This window comes from Mandrillus leucophaeus, unplaced genomic scaffold (assembly GCF_000951045.1).
Source record: "Mandrillus leucophaeus isolate KB7577 unplaced genomic scaffold, Mleu.le_1.0 Scaffold531, whole genome shotgun sequence".
Lineage (NCBI taxonomy): Eukaryota > Metazoa > Chordata > Mammalia > Primates > Cercopithecidae > Mandrillus > Mandrillus leucophaeus.
The window spans coordinates 1,073,482-1,091,270 of NW_012105709.1; the positions used below are offsets into that span (position 1 = coordinate 1,073,482).

The 17,789-nt window shown below is 39.4% G+C and overlaps 1 protein-coding gene across 2 annotated transcripts in view; it reads right to left on the reverse strand.

Moving 5' to 3' along the window:
• The window catches only part of PHACTR2 (phosphatase and actin regulator 2), a 244,839-nt gene that overhangs the window by 72,956 nt on the left and 154,094 nt on the right, over positions 1-17,789 (reverse strand). The window contains exons 4-6 of one of the 2 annotated variants that reach the window (XM_011997160.1): positions 16,409-16,567; positions 9,950-10,189; positions 4,773-5,310 (exon numbers count right to left, since the gene is read on the reverse strand). In XM_011997160.1, coding sequence (XP_011852550.1) covers positions 4,773-5,310; positions 9,950-10,189; positions 16,409-16,567 — 937 coding nt within the window. The remainder of the gene's footprint in view (positions 1-4,772; positions 5,311-9,949; positions 10,190-16,408; positions 16,568-17,789) is intronic. The other variant, XM_011997161.1, reaches the window with a different exon arrangement.

The window sequence follows — 17,789 nt, forward strand, 5'->3', positions numbered from 1 at the left end:
CCCAACAGACTACATTCTTGTTCTCAAAGAGGGAAATAGGAAATCTCATTTTTATTGTGTAAAATACATAACATAAAATTTGCCATTTTAACCATTTTTAAGTGTACAGTTCACTAGCATTAGGCACATTCACGTTACTGTGTAACCATGACCACTGGCCATCTTCAGAACTTTTCCATCTTCCCAAATTCAAACTCTACCCATTAAACAACTCCCCATAACCATTATCTCCCAGCCATTGGCAACTACCATTCTACTTTTTGTTTCTATAATTTGACTATTCTAAGCACCTTCTCTAAGAGAAATTATACAATGTTTGTCCTTTCATATGTAACATACTTCACTTAGCATAATATCTTCAAGGTTCCTTCATTCATATCGTAGCATGTGTGAAAATTTGCTTCCTTTTTAAGGCCGAATGATATTCCACTCTACGTATATACCACATTTTGTTTATCCATTCATCAGTCAATAGACATTTTTGTGTTTTCACCTTTTGGCTATTGTGAAAAATACTGCTTTGAGGATCGGTGTACAAATTCAAGTGCCTGCTTTCAATTATTTTGGCTATATACATGAAAGTAGAATTGCTGGATCACATGGTAATTCTATGTTTAATTTTTTGAGGAACCACCATACTGTTTTCCACAGTGTGAAATCTCATCTTGAATAAGAGAAGATCTATTTTTATGGGAAAATTTTTCCACAGTCTGGGTTTTTAGTTGATTGCCACTGGAAGCCATTCTTGTTTGAATTGGCTGCCATTATGGGTGATCACAGCACATTTAAAATCCACGCCAATTAGTAATATGTTCTGAATAACAGAACAAATTTGAGAGATGAGTCCTTTATTTGTTGGTGTCATTGTTCACTAATTAATTATCATATTGATTATTATTCTAATCTTACTATTTGTATGTCTCATGGTTTTCAAAGCATCCAGCATACATCTACAATTTACAAGCATTCTGTTGTATAAGGAGGGCAGTTAACTTACAGTTCATGGAATTAAAGAAGGCCATGAATGAGTTGCCTAACCAAGGTAGCAAGTCTAGTCTAGAATCCAGACTGAAGACTCTTGGTCTACCTATTAAATTTTACATTTATGATACTATTATATTTTACACTTAATGAGTTATATTATGTTATAAATTATATCTGATGTTAAATATACTCCAAGTTTGTATAAATCAACTCATGACTTACCCCTTATTTTTCCCCCCCCGGGTTCCTAGGCACACTGGACAATATAGTGCATTCTATAAATGTTTGTGGAAATGAACTGCACAAAGTAACCTTTTGGATATGGCCTCCAAATGGTCTTATTAGTTTTTACCTTATATTGTATCACACATATGTATTACTGATGAAGCTGCCCATGAATGGAAGCCTACCAAATAATTACTAGCCTGCCAGATGGGAAGAGAGGTAAGTATTTTTATCCATAGCCACTTGTCTTCTTGAAAGTTTTGATATTTGTCTTCCAAACAGAAGTCTCTTCATAAAATGACAAGATTTTCACACATTAGTTGACTAAACATAACTCAGAGGGAAAGTTCTAAGTAAAGCAAGTGAATAACAGCCAGATATTCTAATCCAAATATCCACTTGAAAAAGGCAGAAAGAATTTGGAAGGAAATTTGAGAGACTACTTACTCCAGGTTCATTAATTCAGGAGCAAACACAAACCATCCCTGTAGGATGAACTGAAATTTAAATTTTGAAGAATATACAGAGAAGAAAATCCTTATGGCCTCTTCTAGGAAATCATTATAACTACCTTGATGGACAGGAATATGTATTGTAAGTAGCCTCAATGGCTAATGATGTCCTAAGCTCACTCCCTCTGATTATAGTCCCAGTAGGAAAAAAGAGCTGATGCATACCTCTTTGGTCTGACAGTTCTTCATATACTTGAGATGAAGACTGATATTAAGCCCCTAGTATGTTGTGTGGTGCTTAGCACAATAAAATGCACTCCTTAAATATTTGTGGAAATGAATGGGATAGTCAGGCCACCTTTGGATGTGAGCTCTCTAAGTGTTTAAGACTATATCAGGAAGCACTTTACATGTTGCACCTTATTCTTTAGTATATTGAACAATAATCCCATATACCCAATCTAGTTTCCAGAAATTCAGATGTTACTTTAAACATTATACTTCCTGCACACATCAGACAATATTTTGGTAAAAGCTAGTCTCAACTATATTGCCTTGCTCACTTTTGTATCCTTGGTGCTTAGTACAGTGCCCAGCACAGAAAAGGCAATCAAATAATATATGCTGTAAGAATGAATATTCAGTTCTAATGGCTGGAAATGATCGCAATGTTGGAAAATACTCAGTATAGTTAAATGAAGACGTTTGCTGTATACTGGAAGTATTAAGAATGCTGCTAGGGTTTGAATGTGTCCCTCAGAATTCATGGGTTAAAATTTAATCCCAGCTGTGTGCAGTGGCTCATGCCTGTAGTCCCAGCACTTTGGAAGGCCGAGGCAGGCGGATCACAAGGTCAGGAGTTGGAGACCAGCCTGGCCTATATGGTGAAACCCCATCTCTACTAAAAATAGAAAAATTAGCCGGGCGTGATGGCAGGTGCCTGTAGTCCTAGCTACTGGGGAGGCTGAGGCAGAAGAATCGCTTGAACCTGGGAGGCGGAGGTTGAGGTGAGCCGAGATCATGCCACTGTACTCCAGCCTGGGTGATAGAGCAAGACTCCATCTCAAAAACAAAACAAAACAAAACAAAACACAGAAGAAAAAACTTCATCCTCAGTGTGAAAGTATTGAGACGTAGGGCCTAGTGGGAGGTGTTTAAGTCATGAAGGCTCTGCCCTCATGAATAGATTAATGCCATTTTAAAAAGGGCTCACAGGGGTAGGTTCACTCTGTTGTGCTCTCTGCCCTTCCACCTCCCACCATGTGATGACATGGAAAGAAGATGCTTGCCAAATGCTGCTGCCTTGATCTTGGACTTCCCAGCCCCTAGGACTGTGAGCCAATATTCTAATTGTTGTAAATTACCCAGTCACAGGTACTCTATTACAGCAGCACAAAATGTCCTAAGAAAGACAACATAACCATTCATTTCAATAAATCCTGTTTTCCCATATCTTTTATTAGAATGTCAAACAAAGAGAATAAATTAATTTGTAATCTGACATTTATTTTTTCTTGGCTGTCCTTCAAATATTGGTGCTCAAAGTGACTTAAAAAAAAACCAAAGAAACTAACAGAACAGAAATGGCAGTAGAAGTAGAAGCCATTGCTTTGGAAAACATGAAATTATTTATTCAGAGCATGGAATTGGGTATGCTTTCTGGCTTCACCACCACCAACTGGGCAGTCTGGTGCAAACTATTTTAGCTCTCTCAGTGCCAGTTTTCTTATCTATAAAACAGGGATACTTTTGGGAAGACTTGTATAAATAAAATGATAATACATGTACAGTGCTTAGTTCCTGACATTAAATGAATATTCAATAAATAAAGGTTATTATCATTAGCAATTAATTTAAGTTGATATTTTAGTCTCTTGATCAAAACCAACCTAACTAATGTAATAATTTTTTTTAACTCTAACATGACAGATTATTTTGAAAGAGAACCTTTTACATGATTTGAAGAATGAATACAAGTTTTGTTCTTAGACATAGGAGCAAAAAGCCAGGATGCAAGTGCTCTAAGCCATTGCTAGACAGAATTTATCATTGCGTCTACTATACGCTGACAGCCATCCATCCCTTCATACCTGTGTGACAGGGCTAATATGCTTTATTTACCTGTAAGTAGAATATTTGTAGGACTTTGTGAGTGATGAAATGCAAAGAATGAAAGAGAATGAGGACCCTTGGATGAACCCCAGGTTTCCAGTTTGGGCAACTGGGTGATGGTAAAGCAATTAACCCACCAACTGGATGAGGGTGAGGTAACATGGAGTTCCTTGGCCCATTTTGTTCAGGTACCTTCTTAAATGAAACGATGACTACCTAAGCACTATCTTTTATCTTCCATTATACTCTATAAAATCTAGCAACAGGGTCATCTTATCTTCAATGCTGCTTCCACAATGTTAAAGTAGGCTGACTTTATCTATAATGATCTTAAATTCCTTTTTTATTTTCTGTCAACAATTCAACGAGCATCCTTTGTATGCCTATGGCATATCAGACTCTGGTCTGGTTGCTGGGCACACAGAGGTATATAAGACATGTTGGCTAATTCTCTCCCACAGGGTTGTCTAAGTATAGTAGACACAACAAACAATTCTGTGTAGAAGTATCTAATGGCTTCACAGAGGACATAACATTTAAGCTGGGTGGGAATTTAAAGGAACAAGAAAGGGGACAACTCTACTGCTGGAGGAAAAAAGAGTTCACATTTGAGAGTTCTATTCTGATCTTCTTTATGTTCTTGGAGAAGGGGAAGGCTCAGTAACTTATTGACATGAGTGGGTGAGCACACTGGTAAAGTGGTAAAGATTTAAAATAAGCACTGAAAGGAAAGAGAAGGGAACTGTGGACTGCTGAGCAGTGCTGAAGCAGGTTCTAACTGTACTTGAAAACACTGATCTCAGCTCTACCAATGTAATTTTCTCCAGCAGCCCTCAGGGCAGGGTTCTGACAAAGCAATGGTTGCATCACATGTATGCCCACCTAACACTCAGTAGATTAAATTAGAAAAGAAAGCAAACCTGGTTGCTTTATTTCCAACAGAATATATTAGTGAACTTTAGTTCTCAGATAAAATAGGGGGTTTGTTCCCCAACTCACCATTTTGCATTTTCTCTGTTAACACTTAAGCCAGTGCCTGAGTAGAGAGTGGTTCTGTTTTTTGGCTCTTCAGCCCAAAGAAGCTGACTTGGGTCTAAGGCAGAGACGGGCAGGTCAGCTCCAACGCTGACCAGGACAACTGGAGTGTCGGAGGCAGTAATGCACTGATCTTCAAGAGGGAGAGTGGGGGCCGGAGGAGAAGGTGCTGGAGCCACAGGGGGTGGAGGGACCACGGACTTGGATTTGCCTGTGTTCTGCTCCTCAGCTCCAGGGACAGTCTGTTCAAGTTTGAGACTCTCCACTCTCGTCTCTGAAGGCTCTCCTTTAAGGTCGGCTATGCCAGAAGTGGTTGTGTCTGAGGACAGACGAGAAGTCGTTGGCTGCTTGCCAGTTTTTTTCTTGCCCTTGGTGGTCCCCACTGTCCCTGTTTTGCTAGCAACTGTCTCCTTTGAAGCTTTGGGACGAGATGAGGTGGATGAAGTGGATGGCGAAGTTGATGCTTTAGAGCCAGTTGTTTTTTTTGAATGAGAGGAGCCAGCTACAATAGAGAGACTTTGCATTAAAAAATCAAAGAATACAAGGCTTTTAAAAATAAAGTTACCGAGGTGTAACTGTCAATAACATTTAAAATGTTCCCATTAAAATTTGTTGAATAAATGAGTAAGAGAAAATAGGCTACTCAGGATAATGGTCTTGTCTTCTGCCCCTCCCTTCCTCCAATCCAGCAAGAAGCAAGTGATGTTTATGGCAAAACCTGGAGGAACAAGAGCCCTCTGTGTTCTCCCACCTTTAATCTTTAGCTGAGCCAGCCAAAGGGAGAATCCTCCGCTCCTTGTCTATGGGTCACTTGAAAAAAGCCTGGTATGCTCTCAAGAAGGAATGTTATGGTGTGTAGAGGACAGACATCAGCAGCTAGCTGGGTGTAGCACACAATTGGGCTCATTATAAATTATACACATTCTATGCTGTCTTTCTAGGAATAGAGTGGTGGCCTGTATTCAGAAGAGACTGGGGTATATATCCAGCTCCTTTCTGGGTCAAAAACAAAATCACTCATCTTACTGCTAAAAGAGTAAAACTCAAACCAGCTGTTTCAGTAGCTCCAGAGAAGAAAGCTTGCTATGCTGGCCTCTACTTCTATCTGTAGTAGAGATGGGGCAAAGGGAAAACTCATGGCCACACAGGAAAGGTACACTCCCTTCAAAACATCAAAAGGTCAGAAAAAACCTTTTTTACAAAATATGTTTACATGGGTTGCTCCTTCTTTTTTTTCTTTTTCTTTTCTTTTTTTTTTTTTTTGAGATAAGGTCTTGCTCTATTGCCCAGGCTGGAGTTCAATGGTGCAATATCAGCTCACTGCAACTTCTACCTCCTGGTCTCAAGTGATCCTCCTGCCTCAGCCTCCTGAGTAGCTGGGACTACAGGTGTGTACCACCATATCTGGCGAATTTTTAATGTATTTTTGTTGAGACAGGGTTTTGTCATGTTGCCCAGGCTGGTCTTGAACTCCTGGGCTCAAGGGATCCACCCATCTTGACCTCCCAAAGTGAGAAGCTTTGGTGGCTCCAAAGAATTACAGGCATGAGCCACTATGTCTGATCCTAAATAATGTGAAGGGAAAGAGTATCATTCTCAGGTCTTCTGACCCCACCTTTGCAAATGTGATCTTCCTTAATGCTTAAGTTCCAAGAAGGTCTTCATTGAAGGATCGCTACGGTATATTTGCCTACTTCCGGATAGGGCACCCTCAATCAAAACAGTTTCAGAGCAAAAAGATTAACTACTCTTTTCTTCATGTCATCTTAGTAAATATATGATGATAAAATAAACTCGTATGAGAATACTCTTTTCTTTCATGACCTATAAATTTATCCTAATGGCTTCTTCTGTTATAATGTTGTATGTTCCTTCTTTTCATAAAGGCTTAAACTATCTTTCATAGAATGATTAGAAAATATCTTGTTAGCATTGTGAAGCCAATCTACACTATATACAGATGTTATTATAACTTACCTCCGGTTATGACTTTATTGAAGTCACTTGGGAGGATGAAGAGATGAAGAATAAATGAAAGAATAGACAATGAGATGTAAGACTTCATTAATTCTGATTAGACTGACACTAAAGAAGCCAGTCTCATTTAGTGACAGGTTCCAGGCTTAAAAGGAATCCCTATGGTTTGGGGGTCTTTATTGTTTAAGACATACATACCTAGAATTCTTCTTCCCCAAATCCAGACCTGTTAATACATCTTTATAGAAAACAACCTTCCCTAGCCTTGAAGTCAAATTCATTAAGTACACTCCCTCAACCTAAGTCCATTCTACATTTACTTTTCACAACAAAGACATTAAGGATTCGGTGCCTAGCCTTGTTCAATTATTTTCTTAGGTAAGTTAAACAGAATCCTTTCCATGTATCAATTCTAATAATTTGTTAAAGAAAATTCTTTTTTTTTTTTTTTTTTTTTGAGACAGAGTCTCATTCTGTCACCCAGTCTGGAGTGCAGTGGCACAATCTCGGCTCACTGCAACCTTTGCCTCCTGGGTTCAAGTGATTCTCCTGCTTCAGCCTCCCAAATAGCTGGGATTACAGGTGCCCACCACCATGCCTGAGCAATTTTTGTATTTTTAGTAGAGATGGGGTTTTACCATGTTGTACAGGCTGGTCTCGAACTCCTGACCTCAGGTTATCCGCCCACCTCGGCCTCCCAAAGTGCTGGGATTACAGGCGTGAGGCACAATGCCTGGCCAAGAAAATTCTTTCCTCATTAACAGAAAAGTTGATTTTAGTTTGGCTTGAGGAAAAAGACTCTTTTTTTTCACTGCCCAGAGTGCAAATTCAAGCCACATTATAGTTTTTCTTAAAGAATCTTCTTAAATAACAGGTCTTTGTTGAGATCAAACATGTTGCTTAAGTTACCTTGAATAAAGGTCATGATTAAAAAAAAAGCCGCCTCTCCTCAGTTAAGTACTTTTGTTGTTAATAATGTGTAACAATGAGAAACAAAAATCAAGGAGATTTAACCCTACGTCTCTGGCAAATAAGTTGATGTTCTAAAATCAGTATTTAGGTAGCTACAGGTCTATACTAACTTAGTAATAGAGAAAGAATCTTAACTTATGGTTGTTTTAAGAACTTAAATCACTGGACTGAACATCAAGAGTAGCATTTAAACAAACTTTTCCAGAAGGTCCATATTATTCAAATAAAACAAAGTTACCATGCAGAAAGTTCTAAATGGTTACAAATGGAGTATCAGTAGGATCATAAAGGGATATTATCAGTATTTGATAAAACGATCCTTACATGATGGGCTTGTTCATGTACTTAAATGCAACCCCTGTTTCTCTGTGATAGCCTCTGGAAAAGTCAGGCCTTTTACAGCACAATGAATAAAATGACTGCTATTCTCTTAGGAACATCATGAGTGCCTAAATAAATCTTCAAGCAAAATATCTGGAAAAACCTCAGAATCATTTATGAAAGCTGTCTCCTGTCCTTGTGTTAATCATCGGCTTTCTTCTGAGGCAAGTAAAGAGAGTCCGAGCCGAGTTCAGAGTGAGCCACTACCACGTGGAGAATGGGAAAGTGGAGAAGTTAGTGCAAGACAGGAGCTTAATTTCCAATGACAAAGTGATTGTTCGGGGCTGTTCTTTAAGAAGATCAGTGCCTGCCTCACTTTAAGCAATGCTCCTAGGGTTTGCTAGGAAGTCTGAAAAACACACACAGATCCCAGCAAACGGACACTGATGGGTGAGGACAGCGGGTCCCTGAGGAGATGGCCACTGGGCACTGTTGGCACATCACTCTGGGACATTTCAGTTTAGAGCTTATAAGAAGAGACCCAGACACTAAAGGTCAAAGGCGGGATGTGAGGAGCACAGGAAGAGGGATGTCTATTGGCATTCAGAGATGTTATACTGTCAACAAAACCACTCTCTGAATTTGAGCATTAAGGTTATACATCATGAGGGGAAAAAGATCAACACCAAGGCGAATCCTGACAGTCAACTGCTAGAAAGTTGCTGTTGATTTTAAGGAAAATAAGATTTTTTTTTGAGATGGAGTCTCGTTCTGCCACCCAGGCTGGAGTGCACTGGCGCAATCTCAGCTCACTGCAACTTCTGCCTCCTTGGTTCAAGCAATTTTCCTGTCTCAGCCTCCTGAATAGCTGGGATTAGAGGTGTGCGCCACCACGCCCAGCTAATTCTTGTATTTTTAGCAGAGACAGGGTTTCACCATGTTGACCAGGCTGGTCTTGAACTCCTGACCTCAAGTGATCGACCTGCATCAGCCTTCCCAAAGTGCTGGGATTACAGGTGTGAGCCACTGGGTCTGGCCTGATTAATGTTCTTTTAAAAGATAAATGACATGGTAGACATCTTTATTCCTCTTCACTAAAAAAATGGGAGTTTCCACTTTGCATTAAGCGTATCTAATTGTAAAGCAAAGCTGGATACATAGTGCATGAAGTTATTGCAGGTCACTCAAACATCCACTGGTGATGTGTAATAGTAACTTATAACCACATGACACCAGGATGTTTTGCCTTAGAGCACACAAGTCTACAAGGGGAGGTGTGGAACATGGAGAGTGTAACTTTCCATTCCACTGAAATAGTCTTCACTGCAGTAGAAAGTGGTGCAGTGCAGCTGAAACAAGTGACATGAACCCTTTGTCATTTATCAGAAGGGAGATGACTATGGATGCTGAGGATTTAACACATTAACATCCAGCAAATATATCAAAGTTATAACTGTCACTTTTGTATATGCAAACCTAAGATATTTTGAAAGAAAATCCAAGCCAAAAAGCCACCCATAAACTCATATAGGTAGAAGGTCAGTCAATGTCTAAATAATGTTATATCAGATCATTGACATTCATCAGGCATACTACTCCCAGTATCCTTCAACTGGTGCTGACAGTGGATATTCAAGATGAAACCAGCATGTTCACTCAAAAACTAATGAGGTGAACTATTCAACGGGTTGACTTTCCTTTGGTAGAGAGCAACAAAGGAATCTCCTGGGCATTCTTTGTGTCAAAACTGAATCTGCTGGTGTAATGTCCTAAGACACCAAAAGCCCATCACACCTAGAAGAAACAATTAGCCCCATCCCAGAGCTAAGCACCCTAGAAGTGACCCCACAGGGCACTAGCGGCATACTCACCAGCCTCTCGGGTCGTGTTTCGGCTTGTTGGCTTGGGTGGAGGGTCGGGGGCCTGCTTACCAGGAGCCTTGGTATTTTTTTTAATGGGAGGCACTTCGTCACCTTTGTGGCTGGCCCCAGCAGTGGCCCCTTTTGGAGGCACAGGTGATTTTTTGGGTTTAGGTTTGGGTCTAGGCTTAGGAGGAGCAGAAGGAGGTAGAGCAGGAGCTGCCGGTGTTTCAGAGTGGTTTTCAGTGTTCTCTATAAATGAGAAAGTGAACAGAAGCAGACTGATACAGACACACACCATATAAACACGAGGAGCAAGACGTGACGGTAGTGACACAAAGCGTGGCTGCTAGGCCCTTGGGAACCAGCATGGAGTTCTGCACCAGACAGAGCACAGTTTAGGGTGAAAACAAAGGCTGAAAGACAAACTGAGAAGTGTTCTCAGGGTACATGAATCACCCTTTAATAAAACCAGGTTGTACAAACTACTTTGAAGATATTCGGTTGAGGATGTGTGTAAATTGTTTGCAAGTCAGGGGCCTCAGTTCTAGCCTTGGATCTGGGGTTGCTGGATGATGATGTGGGCGTGCAGTGCTACATTTAAATTGGACAAACAATGATTTTAGAAAGTTGAAGGCTGCTGGAGTGGCAGATGAACGCATTACAGTCACTGCTGTGGGGTGAGGACTGACAGCTGCAGTAACTGCTGGACTCATGGTTACCCTCGAGAACTCAAGCCAGATCCATCTGAAAGGGATCTGTGTTCAGATTTGCCGTGGTCAAAACTCAGTTATTTTGTAAGCTAAGAGAGGCTCTACAGAATCTTTTACATGAGGCAACAATGCACTTTGGAATGAATCATCTTCTACTAGCAAAATTTTCTAAAGCTTTCCCAGTACATTGGCAGCTTCCTGTTCTACAATAACTTCCTCTGCCCTTTCCTTCCTTTCTTTTCTTTTTTTTTTTTTTTTTTTTTTTTTTTGTGTGTGTGTGTGTATGAAAGAGAAGCTCAAAAAAAAATTTTTTTTTTTTTTGAGATAGGGTCTCTCTCTGTCACCCAGGCTGGAGTGCAGTGGCATGATCATGGCTCACTGTAGCCTTGATCTCCTGGGCTCAAGTGATAATCTAACCTCAGCCTTCTGTGTAGCTGAGACCACAGGTGTTTGCCACCACACCCAGCTAAGTTTTGAATTTTTTGTAGAGATTGGGTTTTGCCATATTGCCGAAGCTGGTCTTGAACTCCTGGGCTCAAGTGATTTGCCCCCCTTGGCCTCACAAAGTGTCAGGATAACAGGCATGAGACACCATGCCTGGCCTTTTCAAATGCTGTCACAACTATAGGTATAACTAGATGGTGCTGAATCGAAGAAATACTTAGGTCTCTTTTTTAATGTAAACCAAATAATTATTTTTGAAAGACAAAGGCTAAAATTCATCCAAAACTCATCCCTAAGAACAGCAGCTCCTCACAAGGTTTTGTGTAACTGGAGGAGAAAGAGTATTAGTTTCTTGTTACTGAAAGACAGTGGAGATGCTGAAGGTTCATTCATATATTCACATCTGTATTCGTTCTAATAGTGGCTGATGAGAATTAAACTAAAATACCATTCTGGTCCAAAGAGCTAAGCAGCATTTCTTTAAAAATGGGGCACGATAAAAAAACATTAAACCGTGTAAAGACAAGAACAAGACTTAACCAAGTCTGTCCTCCCATAATTGAATGATCAAGAAAGAGTTTTAATATTGTAATATATTGCATTTTATTATTATTTCTATTATTTTGTTCCTTATCCTAATGAGTGTGAAGTATGGAATTCTCTTTTTTCAACCACATTCCCCATCAATCCACATATATAATTGCATATGATGACTTCAGTTACAATAGGTAATCAATAAAGCTTTACTTTTAAAGTTCACCTTTGATGCTGCTTCAGCCACAAAATCCTCTCCTGTCACTGTGGCCCAAGTTGACTTCTTCTGCCTCTGAACTTACTTGGGCTTATTGTGTGAACCACTTACTCAACATTTATCAGAAGCTATTTTGTATTTTTGCCTTTCTGTTTATACATCTTGTCTCCTCAACTAAGCTGAGTATCATGTATATTAATAGTAATGGCCCTTTTAACTCAACTGGTCTTAACCAGGCAAGTATAAATCACAAAAGTCAGTTAGGTTTGAGAATGATACAAGTTGATACACACCTAAAACATTTAATTTTGACTTAAAATATATAAATATACATTAACTTGCCAGTCTTCTGACATATGGCTGAAGTCTATTCTTTAAATACATCTTTGTAACTTTAGCCCCCAGCATAATACCATGAAGTATGGAGACTAAGCCCAATAGTATCAATCATAGTGAAAGTCAAACTGATCTGTAACACATGGCACCTGAATTCTCTTATATACCACAAAATCCATTCATGTGTTATCCTCTCCCTTCATAGCACGTCACTGAGGGGTATTTTTCCTTTCTGTCTAAGGCTTAAAATTCTAACGTATACAGGAAAGAATCCAGCTTCTGGGTTTGGGAAGGAGGAGATGGTTCACCAGATTGGTTGGCAATGACAAGACCTACTAGGGAGAAAATGAACACACTGCAAACAGACTTTCTCCTGGCTCCTTGGAGAACGCAGTCAACTCCTCTTGACTCTTTGAACTCTACCAACTATGTGTGAACATTTGTCATTCTGGTAATTCTTAAGTTATGTGTGTGCGTGTGTACATGCATGCACACGCAGGGACATATGAGTATGCAAATAGCATAATTTTTTGACTGAATTATAAACATCTGTCTGAAATTTAAAATTCCATCGAACACACTGCTGTACACACTATGTCTATTCAACGAATGGGACTGACCGTCTAATAGTTATTGACACACACCTCAGTAGAAAACAGATGCTTTAGTTGCAGCTGGGAGGTAATGAATTAAGTCAAGTTGTATATTTTACACTTACCATGTGATCTGAAGACCTGATATAAACTGATGGCGTATAGGAGTATTATAATTTCAAGAGAAGGTTAAGAAAGTCTGCCTAGTCATTCTGGCTTGATAAGGACGCTAGGCTTCCCAGCAATGACGTCTGGAAAACAAGCTGTTTCCCACACTTCCAGGCTTGGCTCCTTTGGACACTAGAAGGTTTGAGTTCAAGGATACTCAGAACAAGCCTGGGGCTGCATGTGGTCTTCACCCTGCCTAGAATGCAATTCTCACCCAATTCCTCTGCTTCATTTGACTACCTCCTTCTTGTTTCCTTCATGTCTTAGTCTGTAAATATCTTCCTCCCAGAACCAATGTTTGTCCTCGCTGTGAGCTCCCTTGGGTTGCTGTGCTCAGGCCTTCTATGGTACTTCGCATCTTGCATTGCAATTGCCTGTTTGCATTCTGGTCTCCTCACAGGTCACGCTCTTAGGGCAAAGGCCATTTTTCATTCACCACTCTTTTCCTGGCCCCTAGTAGAGTCTCACCCATGGTAGACCTTCACTATTTGTGGAACAAGTAAGTGTCCACCACTTGTTATTTCACTGAAGATTTTTTTACAATAGCTTAATAAAAATAATGTCAAGCAAGATTTCTTGTAAGAGTCTTATAAGATTTTATAAGAATTCTTATAAGATTATTATTATTTTCTTTTCTTGAGACCGGCTGTCACCCAGGCCGGAGTGCAATGGTGCCTGACCTCAGCTCACTGCAACCTCCGCCTCCTGGGTTCAAGCAATTCTCTCTGTCTCAGCTTCCCAGTAGCTGGGATTACAGGTGCTCACCACCACGCCCAGCTATTTTTGTATTTTTAGTACGGATGGGGCTTCGCCATGTTGGCCAGGCTGGTATTAAACTCCTGACCTCAGGTGATCTTCCCTCCTTGGCCTCCCAAAGTGCTGGGATTACAGGTGTGAGCCAAAAGATTTCTTATATTTAATACCAAGTTTTGTTTAGCAGGGAGCAAGTCAGTTTTTCTGCTCTTATATATATAAAGGCACTTACTGAGAAAGAATAATGGGAGACCAAGAGCCCCAAAGACCTTAAGGAAGAAGTCTCTATCTAGTATTAGGCAGAGGAGGCCCAAGACCACCATACCAACTACAGAATCAGGTGCCTTCAGGAGCCCCAGAAACGCCCAGAGGGCCTGGGTGGAATCTACTCACAGAGCAAGTGTGAAGGACACCATGTGCCATTTGTTTTGCTTTCTTTGACGGTGATGTTTCAAATATTAAAGTATTGAGATACTGTCTTATGAAGAGATATAATACACATCTAGCGCTCTAAAGGCAGATGATATGGTTTTGCAAATATAAGCAAATAGATGACAGAATGCTCTTGAATAAGTTGGCTTCATGCAGGAGGAAAGGGAGCACTGTATCCCAAAATAAAGGGTGAACTAAGATCATGGGATGGTGGGATTTGCATGGTAGTGAGCTCACACAAGCAGTGAGACCAAAAGAGGAGCAGAGGCAAAAGTGAAGCTTGAGTTGGTCTTCAGAATTAAAAATGTGTTTTTCTAGAGAAATAAATTGTTAACTTTTGTCATAAGGCATTTTCTAATTAACATAATACACTGTAATATTAGTTATGCGTGACATTCTTTTCAGTCTCAGGAAGTGGCTTCTATACCTAGTGCCTCTCCTGTGGCTCTGGTGTGTTCTCTTTCCACACAGGAGAGAGCCGCACTGCCTCATTAGTGGTATGTCAGCATCCAGCACTCCCAGCTCCTTCCTCATGTACTACTAACCAAGCAAGAGGCTCTCTTGGACCTTATCAGACAAGGAAGAATTGAATGTACTAAGTCTAAGTAAAGAAAAACATCTCTCAACTATTCATGGACCCATAGATCTGCTATCTTCTTTCAAGAACATCAAGGTCTGTTGGTTAATTCATATAAAACTGTCAGGAACTTTTTATTATGTTGATAAGGGAAACACTTCCTTTGATGTCTGGCCAGTCCGGTGACGAATACCCTGCACGGACCAGGCACCAGAGATGGCACTGTTACGTAATACAGGATGCGATTCTGGGATGTGAGAAGGCTGCCAGGGACAAACCACAGATGGATTTGAAATTCAACAGTCTGGCGAGACAGGACAGAAAGACTTAAACAAAAAACATCACTACTTGCGTTAATACTTTCAGCTGAATCCCACTAAAATTTATGTAACTCTACTTTCTTTTTATGTTCCAGGAATATTATCATTGAAAGTATTAGTTAATTTCATAATTTGTGTACATAAGCTTAACCAGAGTCCGTCAATGGAACAAGGCAAGATAAAGTCCTTGAAATAAAGCAAAATAATACATTTCCAACAGATTATTTACACAGGCTTCTAAAACTTTCAAAGGCTAATATATATGCAAATAATGAATGGCTACGAACTTCCAGAGAAGATGATTTTAAGTTACAAGGTGTGTTTAATAGGGCCATCAAATACTCTTTTTTCCCTTTCTCTCTCAAGGATCTGGGTCAAGAACAGAGGAAGAGAATTCACTTTCATTAGTTTCTAAGGGTTCAAAATGCCCACAGAACACGCACTAGGTTTGACAAAAGTTTACCATTCAACTTAGAGACACACATTATAAAACAGGAAATAGTATATTTCCTAAAGATTCCTTTCTATGCTGCATGGAGGCATCTAGAATCTCCCCCCAAAACCTCTCCTTATAGAAGTTTCTTTTCATGTTTGGAGGTTCCTATGCAGTGGTATCATCACAGCAGTGGTATCAAGATGTCATCCATCCATAACTAGGAATTTGTGAATGTTCTGGGAGTACCTGATAGACATGTATTTTGCAGGTATCTCAATCTACTGTGGCATATTCACTCTAGGAACCAAGGTCTCTAAAGAAGTCTTCTGGGAATAGCATAATTGCCTCTGGCACATTTTGAAGTTTCCAATTGCACAGAGGCTGTGGGAATCAGGCAGCAGAGCAACCACAGTCCATGGCATCTCTGGGAGCTATTCCTGGGTCTCTCTCAGAAACATTTGGAACCTACGATACTGGACATGTGGATGCCACCAGCCGAGTTCCCACTGCTGAAGACAGTGCTGGGCTGAACAAGCCATGTGGGTTTTGATATTCCTCCATGCTGAACTGCTCATGGGGCCAGTTGTAACTAGCAGAGAAAGATGCTCAGATTTCTCACTTTCATTATGATCCTGAGACAAAGCTCCTAAGAAAGGATAATCTTCCCAGACATCTTTAATGTTTAAAGAGGCCACCCCTTCTGATTATTACTTTTAATTAACATTTATTAATAATTAAGAAAATCAAATACTGTGCTTATAAAATGGATGTATCTACCTGAGAAAATCAACCGATTTCACTTTACTAGTTATCATTTCTCTCTTTTTTCCATTTGTAAACCTCTCCTCTTCAGACTGCTGGTTTTAGAGTCACTAGTTGGAGCCTAAGTGCTGGTTCTAGACATTGAGCTACACTAAAGTAAATAATACGGGTTTCTCTTTATTTTACCTTTCTTATCTTCTGCCTTTTCCTCCAGAGGTGGTGTTTTTTCAGAAACAGAGCCATTACCTTCTTCAGACTTTACTACATTTTCCTCTCGGGTAGATTCCTCTCCGATGGGTATCATGTGCCCGTTTGAATTTTCAAAGTTAACTGTTACATCTCCATCTAAAATGGGAAAGAAACACCTAGATGTCTAACTTGCTGGCTTTCTTAAAAACAAGTTTTCCAGTTACTAGGATTGTAGAATTTGGATTCATGTTTCAGTCCCTGGGAACCAAATACACCCTGCACTGTTTCACCAGTTTATTCAAAACAAAAGAGCTAGAAAATCCTCAGACTTGAGGAAAAGCTGCTATGGAGGGAATATCTATGCATCATTTCAAGACAATAGGAATGATCATCCTAATTATGCAATATCCCAGGGCAGCAGAGTCCCTCTGTTCTGGTTCTTAGGTTTGGCTGAAGTCAATACTTATGTGTTTCTTCGTCATTCAGAAATAAAATGGCGAGAGGAATAATCTGGAAAATGGAATAAACATTTTACAAGCACCAAAAACACAAGGTGAATGCAAACACACAAATAACATGAAATGTAATTACACATACAAACAATAAGTGGGAGAATATGAAAATTTCCAAGTACTACTGGTTCCAGAATATATTAAGTATATGATGTGCTAACTTCACACAGTAATATAACTTCTACTCTATATTCAGGGAAAAGACGATAAAAGGCTATTTTTATTATTATTTCTTTATTTATGGAAAGATTAAAGTATACTCAGGTAATTATTATATATAACTAGCCAAAAAGTCCGTAAGTTGTCCTAAAAATAATTTGAATACATTCAAGAAAAAAAAGCACACATAAAAAAGTAATCACAAAGGAATTTTTCAAAACTGTAATGGACACAATGTTGAATATATATCTAAATCATAAATGACTAATTTTAACTCCCATATTTCCATAATTCCTGGGGGTTTCTAAAGTGAAAGAGACTTTGCAGAAACGTTTAGTTCAGTGATTCTTGAAAAGATTAACCCTACTTTATATTTGGAAAATTTTAAGAGGCTTTGCTACCATTGTAAAAGAAAAATTAATGAATGGAAGGTTTGCGCAAACCTAAAAATCTGCTTAATTAGAGCTCTTCCTATTTTTACTACTCTTATCTTGGCAATCATTATAAAACAGAAACCATTTCCCAAATTGTCATTAAATATGATTGAATTGTTTTGGCTTAACAATAAAATCCATTTGCCTTCTGAACAAACAGGTATGACATTTTAATACATCAACCACATATCATGAAATTATGTCATTTTTAGAATGAAAAAGCAAACGTTGCTTAGTCATATAACTCCCAATAACCTATAACTGAGTCCTGTG